The sequence below is a fragment of the Mastomys coucha genome, unplaced genomic scaffold, assembly GCF_008632895.1.
Source record: "Mastomys coucha isolate ucsf_1 unplaced genomic scaffold, UCSF_Mcou_1 pScaffold1, whole genome shotgun sequence".
NCBI lineage: Eukaryota > Metazoa > Chordata > Mammalia > Rodentia > Muridae > Mastomys > Mastomys coucha.
In genome coordinates, this window is record NW_022196891.1 from 64742187 (window position 1) to 64755555 (window position 13369).

General features: G+C 44.8%; 1 protein-coding gene across 1 annotated transcript in view; it reads right to left on the minus strand.

Annotated features, from left to right (window-relative positions):
• Positions 1–12146: 12146 nt before the first annotated feature.
• Lrrc52 (leucine rich repeat containing 52) overlaps positions 12147–13369 on the minus strand; it is a 25027-nt gene continuing 23804 nt past the window's right edge. The window contains exon 2 of the mRNA XM_031342379.1: positions 12147–12602. Coding sequence (XP_031198239.1) covers positions 12280–12602 — 323 coding nt within the window. The 3' untranslated portion in view covers positions 12147–12279. The remainder of the gene's footprint in view (positions 12603–13369) is intronic.

A 13369-nucleotide genomic window follows, 5' to 3' on the forward strand; every position in this document is an offset into this window, starting at 1 on the left:
TAGATTCTGGATGGTTTTTCTCATTTCCTTTACCTGTTTGATTGTGTTTTCCTGTAGTTCTTTAAGGGGTTTTTGTGTTTTCTTTTTAAGGGCTTCTAGCTATTTACCTGTGTTCTCCTATATTTCTTTGAGTGAGTTATTTATGTCTTTCTTAAAGCCCTGTATCATCATCATGAGAAGTGATTTTTAGATCTGAGTCTTTCTTTTCTGGTGTGATGGTGTGTCCAGGACTTGCTATGGTGGGAGTATTGGGTTCTGATGATGGCAAGTAACCTTGGTTTGTGTTGTTTATTTACTTACACTCCCCCCCCCAACCATCTGGTTATCTCTAGTGCTACCTGCTCTGGCTAAATCTGACTGGAGCCGGTCCTTCCTGTGATCCTGGTTATGTCAGAACTCCTCAGAGTCAAGCTGTCTCTGGGATCCTATGATTCTGTGATCCTGGGCTTGTTAGAGCGCCTGGGAGTGGAGCTTCCTCTGGGTATTGTGGGACTGGCTGAGGAATTTGGGCCCAAGGTCTGCTCAGGGCACCGTCCAGCCCAGACCCATGTTTAACTTTTAAAGAAGTCACGGAGTGGCTTCCTCTTCCTCTCTCTGTTTCTCCACAGCCTCACTGACACATGCTCTTGCCTGACATTCTTGTGCATTTGAGATAGCATCTCACCATGCTTTTATCTGCATTCATTAATGATCAATCATGTTGAGCACCTTTGCATGCACCCATTTGTCAATTATACATGTTCTTTGGCTAAATGTCATTTTAAATCTTTTTAATAATTTTAAATGTTATTTTATGAGTTTGTATATGGTGCTGAATGTTTTCATGTGTGCCACATGGGCTCAGGTGCAGCAGAGGCCAGAAGAGGTTATTGGATCCCATAGAACTGGATTTACAGGCAGTTGTGAGCCACCGTGTGGGTGCTGTGAACTGAACTCCAGTTCTCTGCAAGAGCAGAAAGTGCTTATAACCACTGAGCCATCTCTCAGTCCCTCTGTAAGTCTTTTAGTAATTTTACATGTTGGCTTGTCTGATGAGTTGTATTTTTCTCAGCTGCTAGGGACGTGGTCTGACTAGGCACAGTAGGGGAATGAAGAAAAGGCAAGTACAGACACACATAGCTGTGTACTGTGGCTCTCACATGACCACACATGGGGAGGTGTGCCCAGGGATGTACTGTGGCTCTCACATGGCTACACATGGGCGCAGTGACTGGGCTATTATTGGTCTTTTATGTTTCTATGTAAATCCTAACATCAGCTTCCTAAGTTCTGCAAAATAATTAACTTTATTTGAAGTGTGTGTTATTTCAGCTTATAGATGAATTTAGGGAAGACAGTCTCCACGGCAATAAAATTGTGCTTCCAATCAAGATGGTCACTTTATTAAATTCGGGTCTTCCTTAATTTCCCTCATTAATGACTTGTCGCTTTTGGTGTATAAGCCCTGTGATTAATGCCTTTTTGAGAGCTTGTGCAGTTCTGCCAGGAGAGAGGATTTGTTGTTGTTGCTTGTTTGGTTTGCTTCTTGTATTTTGCTAAGAGTCACCCTGGAGACAACTGACATAGCTATGAGACTCACAGATAGGAGCTGGAGGGCTGTGGGGAGGGGAAAGGCCGTGGCCTGGGGTCTGAGGATCAGCTCTAGCCTCCAGCTGGCCACTCGCCTGTCTCTAAGATGAGTGTACTGTAAATCCTGTAGCTTTCAGGCTATGCCATTACAAACAATATGTAGAAAGAACAGAAATCGAATGTTCACAGCTTGGTACCTGCGGTGACTGTCCATCATTAGGAGAGACATTGCAAGGAGAGGGAGAGGTGGCAGTAAGGGGAGATGCTGGCCTCAGGGTCTTTATCCTGGCCCTGGATTCTGTAGCTCAAGGCAAGTGGCTTCCAGCCCACAGTGGGAAAGCGAATAGTCTCCATCAGTTTGATTTCCAGACAACTCACTTGTGTAGCTATTATCCACATTTCATACCGAGAAAGCTGGTGTTAGAGATAAAGGTCCCAGTGTCACAGATCTGGGGAGAGGCAGAGCAGAATTTAAACCCCGACTTGCCTAATTCTAAAGCGTGTGCCTTTCTATGGTGTGTTCAGGGCTTAGGTAGAAACTCAAGGGAGGATCATGGTGAGCTATGACATCTGAGCAGATGGCAGAAAGTCACCTGGGCACACAGCTAGAAAGAGACGAAAGCGCAGCCTTTGTTTCTGGGTTTTGCCGGAACTTGACTGAGCACCGGATTTGAGGTTCTGATGCCTCCAGCTTTGATGTGATGGAATTTGTGGGAGGAAGGCAGAGCTCACACAGGATAAGTTCTGATATGGCTGGGATGTCCTCCTGCTGGTTGATTTGATCTTGCCGCATGGTATCGATAGTTCTCCAGATTTTTCAGTTGTTTTTTTCCCATGTGTGGGAGACCTAGGTTTGATTTCTAGAAAGTCCCTCAGCACGGCAGTGTGGAGGCTGAGGGGCATTGGAATTAGATGAGACTCTGTTCTGTTTCCATTATTTGCCAGCTTTGCGATTGGAGACCCATATTAAGTTTATTTGAGCCTTAGTTTGTCATGTAGAATGGTAGAAACAACTGTTATTGATTAAAATGAGATGGTGTCTAGAAATTGCATATTACTGTTAGATGTACAGTAGATCTAGTTAAATATCTTTTCTCTTTTCTACTGGAGTTTTTAAATAGTGAGATTTAGTTTTCAGGAAGTCTTAGCATGGGGAACTTCCTGATTAGTCAGCCTTAATTGTTGACACAATGCAGAGTCATTTCAAGTGCCTAGATGAGAAGGGCCCAGCCCACTATGCCCAGCACCACCCCTAAGCAGGTAGTCCTGGTTGTATAAGGAGATTACTTAAGCATGAGCCAGCAAGCAGTCAGCATCCCCTGTGGCTCCTGCTGTACCTTCTTGGTTGTGTGTGAGTTCCCTGCAGGAAGTGATGCTTTCTGGAATAGTAAGCAGTCCTGCCTTCATGTTTCTGCTTACAAGGTTCCTGCCTTGCCTTCTGAGGTGATGGGCTGTGACCTTGAAATGTATGACGAAACAAACCTTTCCTCGCTGAGGCCGCTTTCCGACTGAGTGTTTATCACACCAACAGAAAGAAAACTAGACTAGAACAAGCTGCTGCTGTTGTAACAAGCCACCATGTGCAGAGGCTCCAAGTCACGTGCATTTACTTCTTCTCCAGGTCTCTCAGGAGCTGCATGGCAATGGCTTGGCTGAGCTTTGCTGGGGTGGGCTCCGCTCCTTGTGTCTTTCTGTTCCAGAGGATGCTCAGGACCTTGGATGAAGGCATTGCTGTTCTTAAGGTAAAGGCAGACATTTAGAGAGCTGGAGCTGCACACGTGAGTGTATGTGAACTCGCTTGGTCACATGGCCAACCTGTAAGCAAGTGTCAGGGAAATAGCCTTTGCCTAAAGGGAGTGTGGTACAGTAGGGACTTTGTAAATGGATAAGATAATCTATCTTATCAAGAGGGAATTTTAATAAAGGAATTTATTTCTTGGTGACCAAGGGTTAATGATATACATGAAGTATTTTAATCTTTTATCTTTTTCTTTGTCTACTGAAGCTGTCCCGATTTCAGCTCTTCTTATTAAAAGCAGAACTGATGAACGATAATTTGTTAATGTGTGACAATTTTCTTCCCACTTCTTCTTCTCAGTCACTTGTAATTTGTCCTCTACTTACTTGAATGTTGGCACTCGCCAGGCTTTCCTGGACCCTTCTCTCGCTCCTCTCTGCTCTCTTTTTCAAGTAATCCAACACTGAAGTGTGGTGGGACTTAGCCATTCTCGAGTCATTCTGATTTCAGCATGTTTGGCTCAGAGTTCCACATGTGCTGCCAGTTGTCTGCCCTGTGGCTCTGCTAGGATGGCCCTTCTCAGGATGGCTCAGGATGGCCCTGCTGTGATGTCTCCATATAATAAAGCAGCAATTCTGGCCACCCTGAGTTCCTCCTAGGACCACGGCACTCAACTGTATCCTTGAATGACTTCCCACAGTTTTTAGGATAGGGACCGAATGTTTTCCATGCCACAATCTGGTGTTTTTCCGGTCTCTCATTTGCACCACTGTCTCACTGCCTGTCGTACAGCTATAGTGTCCTCTGCTTTCAAACTCTTAAGTGTGTCATGCTCCTCTTGGCTGCTGTATCTCAGGGCTTTGTACATGGTTCCCTGTTCGGAAAGTTCTTACCCTGACCTCCACCCCTAAAGCGTTAGCTCAGGTATCTCCTGCCTGCCGAAGTCCTCTCTCCCTTCTCCAGGCTCGGAGAGTTGGTTTGTTTTGTTTTCTTTTTGTGGTCTAAAAAGCTTATGTGTGCAACACACACACATATAATTATGTTAATTATATATATGTACGCATATATACATAATGAATATTCTGCTATCGTTTCCTTGTGTGACTCTTCACCTGGGTTGCAAGGTCACAGGGGAGGTTCTACCTCATTCTCAATTTTTTAAAAAAAACATCATTAAAAAGTTTTAAGTTAGTGTGTAATAAACATACAAATTATGGGGTATAGTATGATATTTCAATAAATATATAAAATGCATAATGATCAGATTAGAGTACCTAGTGTACTCATCATTTCAAACTCCCAATAAAAATGTTGAGTGTGTGTGTTTGTGTGCGTGCGTGTGTTTGGGCGTATATGTGAGTGTCTGTGTTTGGGTGTGTGTTTAGGTGAATGTATGTGTGTGTTTGTGTTTATGTATGTGTGTTTGTGTGTTTGTATTTATGTGTGTGTGTGTTTGTGTGTATGTGTGTGTGTTTCTATGTTTTGGTATATGTGTGTGTTTGTGTATATGTATGTGTGTTTGTGTGTGTTCATGTGCTTGCCTATGGAAGCCAGAGACTGGCCCTTGTACCGTCCTCTATTGCTTTCTGCCCTATTTATGCAGAGACACGGTTGCTCGTTGTATCTGAACTGAGGCTCCCCATTTCAGCTGGATTGGATGGCCAGCTAGCTCCCTGATGAGCCTGTCTTCACCCTGTTGGTGCTGGGCACCCATGCACAAGTGTGTACTGGAGTTTACAAGGATGCTGAAGATCTTACATGACAAGCACTTTACCCACTGAGTAATCTCCTCAGACTCCCAATTTTTATTTGTATTTTTTTGGAAATTCTTTAGTTTTAAATGGTACAAAAACCCAGTTAAGACTTAGAGAAACCAAAGTTCTTAACTAGAGAAGTTCTTTTTAGCATGAATTTTGTATTCAGAGTCATGGAAGATGGGACGCAGAAATGCTTTCAGAGTTCTTCACCAAATCTTTATTTGAAGGAGTGAACTGATGTTCTTGCCAGATGTTCTGGAATTAAGGTTGAGCAAGGCCAATATTTCCATGGTGCATATGCAAGAGGGAACTGGATCTGGGGAGCTAAGAAAGCTCATTATCTCGTCAAAGCCACCATTTTTTTTTTTTTTTTGAGGACCTACTTTTTGGCATGGACTAGATTCATCTTTCACACAAAGAATCTCTCAGCTGTAACATTACAGTCTGAGTTCAACCTCTATTTCCACTTGAGAGAAAATGAACATGACAGAGATTACTAATGTGCTCCGGCTCACAGAGCCCCAGAGGAAATGCCCATGTCAATAACACCACTGCTCGCTGTGGTAAATTTCTTCCTGCTTGCATTGGGAAGGGATAAGGGGTTAAGACTAGATTAGCCTAAGGAGATTTTCATTGGGAACTAGTAATCCCAGAGAAGCTCCTTAGTGGGGGGGGGGGTGGCTCTAAGGGTTCAGTCCTTTGCTGCAGACTGTCTTTGTGTGCCACCATCTCTGGAGAGTGGTAGGGAGCTGCTGGCATGTGCCCTGGCATTTACCAACTTCAGAAGAGGTAAATAAAGAAGAATTACAAGCCATCAGCAATTTCTGAGAGAGGCCAGATCAAAGGGACAACAGGCCAGGCTTAGTGAATGCTAATTGGGAATGAGCCCAGAGTCACTAAAATGAGTTCAGGGAGTGATGTGCAATTAGCCACCAAGTTGTATACCTGCGTGTATTGTTCTTGTACGTTAACCCCTTGGCCTAAATAACTGGCCTGCTTAAGAAGCCAGCCCTCCTGCATCCTTTCATCATTAGTCTCTTGTCAGGCTCTTCGTTCTGCCCACAGTTCCCCCATGTCCTCAGCAGTTCTTCCGTGCTGTCCGATCTGTTACAGCCAATGCAGTCTCCACCATCTGGCTCCTTGCAAAGAACCTATAAGCCTTTTAAAGCCTTAATAACAATTCTTTAGGTGCTTTGTGACAAATCTGTCGGCTTTTAACTAGAATGTTAGGGGACAGCAGCCAGATGCTAGAAAGGAGTGAGATAGGATCTTACAAAATCAAATTTGGAAAACAGATCTGGCAAGGAAATGAGAGAGAGAGAGAGAGAGAGAGAGAGAGAGAGAGAGAGAGAGAGAGAGAGACTGAATGAGAGTATGCATGTGTTGGTAGAGAAAATATCAAACATGATATCAGGAGGGCCTGGATGGTTAACACTTCAGTTCTGCTAAGTACTCGTCAGTTGAAATAGGATGTCTGGGAATCTGTCTCACCTGTCTTACCCATAGAGTAGGGTGGAAAGACACTAATGTCTTTGCAGCTATATGTCACTAAGGGGAGTTAACACTCTCCTCTGCTTCACTCCAAGATGCCACAATTCACAGGTGTTACATTTTGTGTAGCCACACCCCCATCAAGCCATACAGCAACGTTTTAACCTAATCAGACTAACTTGTCACCTCTTTGTGTTTGTGCATGCGTTCATGTATGTGTGACCTCTTTGTGTTTGTGCATGTGTTCATGTATGTGTGTCCATGTGTGTGTATGTGTCCATGTATGTGTGTCCATGTGTGTGCATGTGTGTGTGTATGTGTGCAAGTGTACATTCATGTCCATGTGTGTAGGCATGATAACAGAAACAGAGACAATGTATTTTCCTTTGTCTCTCTCTGCCTTTTTCTCTAAAGATGGAATCTGTTAATGAACCTGGAGCTCACTGATTTTTTGCTAGCCTCGTTACCTGCAGTCCCATTTTCCCCACTTGCCCAACTCTATGCTGGTGTTATAGGCATGAGCAACCACACCCATCCTTTTGATGTAGGTGATGAGCATCCAAATTCAGGTCCCCATGCCTGTGTAGTAGGTGTTCTTACCCACCCAGCCATCTCCTCAACCCCAGTACCGCTTGTTTTAATGTGCATTTATTTGGTTTTTGGTGAGAGTAAATATATCTTTGTGTGCTTGCTGCAAGTTATCTGTTTCGGTCCCTGTTTCTGTTAAGAGTTCTCTATTTTCCCTTCTGTCTTCAGCTGTTTCTTGAACATTCTCGATATTATCCATAGGTTAGGATTAGAGATGGCCTTGGAGATAGTTCTCTTCCAGTTACCTCATTTGAGGAGACTGAGCCCAAACGCTGAAGCTTATTATATAGCGAAGAGAAGCTTGAGCTCAGAGCAGTTCCACCTAATTGTGTGCAGAGGAGGCCTTTTAGCACGACAGGGATTGCAGTAAGCAGTGCAGGTTGAACATTGCTGTTTCCCCACCCCGATTATCCTTCCCAGGCAGAAGGGCCATTTGGCTTGACCAGTTGGTTGAGACCTACTCTGGACCAAAGAAGCTCTTACAGTCTATGAGGCCCAAGTCTCATTATCCCCACACAAGCCTTTCTTAAAAACTGGAGAACTTCATGCAAAGTGCACTGATGTCTACTCCTTCTGAGGACTTAGGGATGGCAGAGACCTGGAGAACCCTGGTGCATGCAATGGGCTGTGGGCTTTACTTGGAGAAACACTGAAGAAAAACAGTTTCATAAGCTGCCTGGTCAGTCTTCTGTCCCCACCCTCTTGCTGACTTTCATTCATTTTCCAGCTGCCAAACAGAACTATGGGTGTTCCCCACACGTCTCCCTTCATCGTACCTCCATGATCTAACCCCTAATATCCACCAAAATGCCTCCTCCTGTGCAAACTCCTCTGATAGTCTCAAGATCTATGTCAGACATGGCCTCCGGTACAAAATGCCCCATTGATTTTTCTGGGACTCCATCATCAGGGGCCAAATGCCAGTGAAGTACAGTGGGCTGTGTGAGCCCAGGCACACTCCTGGAACCATGATGGCTACCCCTGCAGAAGGTGGGTAAAGATTCTTCTTGGAAGAAGACAGTAACATTCTAGACCAGGTCATCTGTTCTTTTTATTTTAAAACATCCATTTGTATCAAATGCACATGCACATCTTTATTTAGGAAGTAGGATCTGTACAGTAGTGGTTATGAAGACAGCAGTCTCCCATCCCGGTTGCATGCTTCTCCCTCCCGAGAGACGGACACTTGAAACCCATTGGAATGACTCCTGATACCTCCACAAGATACACTCACACTGTTCCTACACTACTCCTCAGTGTCAGATGCCTTTGACTCCACTGCGAGGAAGCGAGCGGTTAGCTCTGCCTTGCTTCTGCGTCTTCCATGTATCCCTTCCCCTTCTCCACATTTTATGGATTTCCCAGGTGTTTTTATTTTTGCCTGGAGGGTCATGTGACACTGACTTAGTGACTGTGTGGCCAGCTCCCTGGCAGTCCAAATCTGAACTTCTAGCACCTATCTTTCTCCTCATCTTCCCTCTGATAATTCTTCCCCAACTTCATGTTCAGCCACTCACCAATTATGTAACTGTTCCTCATCTTATTTGTATCCAAGTCTCTCTGTCTCCATGGCTACTGCTTTTGGTCAGTTTCCCTTCTCTTTCCTGTGGAAGATACAATACTGCTGGTCTCACCCCTGCAGGCATCTCACACATCTCTTCTATGCCCTATGGCCAGGGTGAGCGTGAGTTTTCCCCTCCTCTTCCTCTTCTTTTTCTTTCCACATTGAGGAGGATTAAACGTCGGGCAAGGATGCCAGGCAAACGCTCCAGTCCCAGAGTGAGCTCTCTAAAGCAAAAATTAGGTATCATTTTGTGAATAAAACTGTGGAGTGTGTTTCAGGAGGAAATTAAAATTCCTTATCTTGGTGAGGCAGAGAGAGTTTTTTTTTTTTTTTTTTTTAATTCCCATAGCATTTTGTCTCCCTGGCACATACTTTTCTTTACATTAGGATCAGAGTGGCTATATAAAAAAGTGAGTGGAAGTTACATGTGCCATTAACTGCTTGGCCTGAAATGTGCCTATTCCATTTGTTTTCTTTTTCTGAGGCTTATGTTCTAGGTTCTGTAGCTAGAAGACCCAGGAGAGGCTGCCTCACCCACTTGATTTTACACAAGTAAGTGCTAAGTCAGGCTTACTTTGCAGTTACCTGTTGCTGCAGGATAGACCCCAATGGATGTGTTCCCGACTAGTCTAAGGCCCTTGGAGTGAGGGAGGGGTTGTTGCTTCTTTCTCTAGCATCGTCTGTCTCCTTTCCTTTAGACTATATATTCTAACCACAGCGATCTGCTAGGCTCTCCCACTCGCAGCCTTTGTGAGCGCAGTTCTTGTTGTTTAGAAAGCCTTCTTGTCATCTACCTCTGCTTTGCCACTTTGGATACTCCTATCTTGACCTGCAAGTCACAGCTTAGATGGCTCTCCTTTCTGGAAAGCTTCTAACATTCTCTACTACATACAGTGTGTGTGTGTGTGTGTGTGTGTGTGTGTGTGTGTGTGTATGTGTGTGCATGTGCATGTGTGTCTGTGTGTGTGTGCATGTGCATGTGTTCGTGTGTGTGTGTGCGTGCATTCCTTCTAACTGTATGAACTCAGTACTTGTATGTGTGTACACATGCGAGTGTGCGTGTGTGCATTCCTTCTAACTGTATGAATTCAGTACTTGTGTGTGTGTGTGTGCATGTGCATGTGTGCGTGCGTGCATTCCTTCTAACTGTACGAACTCAGTACATGTTGACTTTTGTCTCCACCAAGAAGCACTGGAACCCCAATGCACTGTGTGGCCTTTTCAGGACCCATTAGATAAGAGGCTATGTCCACTCTGTGCCATCATCTTCGCAGAGAACCTGTTGGGAAAACTGAGTTCTGTTTCTTCTGTCGAGACTGTTGTAGTAGTTTAATTTGCAGAGATAGTATTGATTAAACGTTTGGTGATGGGGGTGAATATGGTCAAATTACTTGTTACGAAACCCTCTAAGGACCAATAAAAATACTGAAAAATATCTTAGAGAAAACTACGTATAATCAGATAGAGTTGTTTTGACTTCTGGCCTTGTGAGCTCTGTAACATGTAGCAAGCAATTTTACCTAGTAAACCTCAATTTCATACTCAAATTGATTAATAGTGACCTCATAAAATTCTAATGATTTAATGATACATACAAACACATGTGTATATACACACACTTAAAATAATGTCTGACTTCTAGAACTATCTAATATATGCTAGATGTAATTACTATTATTAGAAAAAATGCTCTAAATGCCAGTGTGGTGTTCTGCATTGGATCATAGAACAGAAAACAGCATGAGGGGAAAACTGGGAAACTCCAGATATGTGTGGAATTTAATTAAGACTTCTGTTTCAGCTGGGTGGTAGTGGGGAGGCAGAGGCAGGAGGGTCTTGGAGTCTGAGTCCAGTCTGGTCTACAGAGCAAGTTATAGGACAGCCAGGGTCACACTGAGAAACTCTGTCAAATAAAACAAAACAAAAGATAATCCAATACACTTGTAAGTTTTAACACATATTCCACTGTAATATGAGGTAACATTAGTGGAAGTGGGTTAGGTACATATAGAAACTTTCACTGAAAGTTCTTTGCAATCTAAAATTACTCCCCAACACAAATATCTACTAAAATGGATTCTCATGATTGATATTCATTTTATTCTCACTGTTTCCCAAGATGACATATACCATGACTTTTGTCATGTACAAAGGAAGACACGGAGGGACCACACACAAGTGAAATAACTCACCCACGGACACTTCAGGATCACAAATGTGGGAGTGGTTGCTGGCTTGAGGGGAGGGAATGCAATAACTACCATTGACCGAGTCCCTGCTGTGTATGAGACACCATCATATGTACTGCGTAAGCAGAGAACAGAGAGTAGACGGTGAGAGAAGATGCTCTCTGCACTTCAGACGATCATTAGGAACAGGAAGCCTGGATTTACATAAATATAAAACTGGGCACAGACATCAGCTTCTCTTTCAAGACCCATGCTCTAAACCATTGCCTAAACCAACTGAGGGGAAGTGCTGAGAAGAGACCTAGAAGCAAGAGCGGGTCTAGCTGGGGCTTCAGTGACTGACCACCTTCATGGATGGGAATTGCCGTCTGAACCTTCACCAGGAGTGCCATTTGATCTGGGTAGCAAGCAAAGGAAAGCCTGGAATGTGTCCTTGGACCTGCATTGAGCTGCCCTTCTCTTCTCCTCCCCTTCCCTTGGTGTGTGCAGCCCTGAGAGTGGGACCACAGTTGTGTGTACTTTGCTGCTCTGCTGAGCACTTCAGTCAGGACAAGGGCTCACAGTCACAGGACATCATTTCGGTGTCAGGAAGTTAACAATCGATTCTCTTCTTACCACACCTGCGCAAGCTGCACTTTGCTACTGAGTACCTCAGAAACACAAGGGTCACATTGAGGAGGTGACCTGGCTGCTTGACAATTAACCTGGTGGGCAAAATGCACCTAGGGCTGGTTACAATATTAGGCAGTTAACAGTGACACGGCTGTGCACCTCACATTTCTCTTGGGCCAAGGTGCTGTGATATAGTAGTTATATCTAACTATATTCGACGATGAGCTTTTGTTAAGTGTATGCTAGGGAGGTGGCTTCATGGAAAAGAGAGAATGTGGCTTCCTGCTGATAGCAGTTAGTTAGGTATGCCCAGGCCTCAGGTTCTCACTGGTAGGTTATACAAAGCTTTATCATCTGGTCGTGTGACCTGGTCGTAAGACCGAATGTGAAGATAACATGGCCACACAGTACTTTTCACTTCTCTGCAGACTGGTTTACTCTTTGAGAATTCTCCTAACTCTTGGATTTTTCATCTCTCTTCTCCAGAATTTGCTTTTGAGACACAGTAATTAAATACACGTCCACTTGCTTTTAGGGCTATTTTGATGAATCCATCAAGTTTTTTGGACTTTTTAATTCCATCCTACTGAACTCAAAGAAGCACATATGGGCTGGAGGAGCAGGAAGGGACCAGCCTCTGAAATAACCACCAAATAATTTATTTTACTAGGAAGGTTTCAGCCTCCAAGACAGTGATGGTAAGATGGGAGGGCAAGAGAGAAAGCAGGGAGCCAGGCCAGGGAAGGCCCAATCGGAGGTGCTCTCTGACAGCTAGATCAGTTCAGGGAACCGACGAACCGGGCCAAAGTGCGTGCTGCTTCTGAAAATCTGGTTGGCGAACTTATTCCCAGTTTCATCTTCGGCATCATCCCCGCTGGATGTCCGGAGGGCATTCTGGTACAGCACAGCACACACACCCGTGAGCCAGGCAGCCACTGTGCCTGCAGCGAAGATGCAGAAGCCAATGAGCAGTAAGAAGATGTAGTCCTGGTGGTCCAGGTGTGTGATGCACATGTACTGGAGTGGATTCCCCACCTTCGTGATGGGCCACCCTTTCAGCTCAGTGGGCTGTGTACACGTGGCGTTCTGGGCATCTGTGAAGAGAAACACAGCAGGCAGAGTGCTAAAACATCAGGATTCCCAGGGTTCTAGGCCAAAGGGAAGGGGTATCTGGAGCTCATTGCTCAAAGTGTGGCCTGTTGGCCAAGAGTACTTGTGGTGCCTAGACCTTGTTAGAGATGTGGAATCTCAGGGCTGGTGCTCTAAGCAGACCTTGGGCACAAGTTCCTCAGCCAGTCCCACAACACCCAGAGGAAGCTCCACTCCCAGGTGCTCTAACACACCCAGGATCAGAGGTGAGGAGGACATAACATCTGTCCCAACACCAGGAGTAACTGGGACCAGCGGGACCAGGCACATAGGAACTCCCCCAGCCCAGTGGCTCAGGTTGCTTCCAGTTTGTCTGGGCCAGCTGGTGCTCTGAGCAGACCTTGGGTGCAAGCTCCACAGCCAGTCCCACAACACCCAGAGGAAGCTCTACTCCCAGGTGCTCTAACAAGCACAGGGTCACAGGATCCCAGAATCACAGGATCCCAGAGACAGTTTGACTCTGAGGAGTTCTGACACAATCAGGATCATAGGAAGGACAGGCTCCAGTCAGATTTAGCAAGGGCAGGTAGCACTAGAGATAACCAGATGGCGGGGAGGGGGGCAAGCATAAGAAAATAAACAACACAAACCAAGGTTTCTTGGCATCATCAGAACCCAATACTCTATGGTGGGAGCACCATAGAAAGTCCTGGACACACCATTACACCAGAAAAGCAAGATTCAGATATAAAATCACTTCTCATGGTAATGA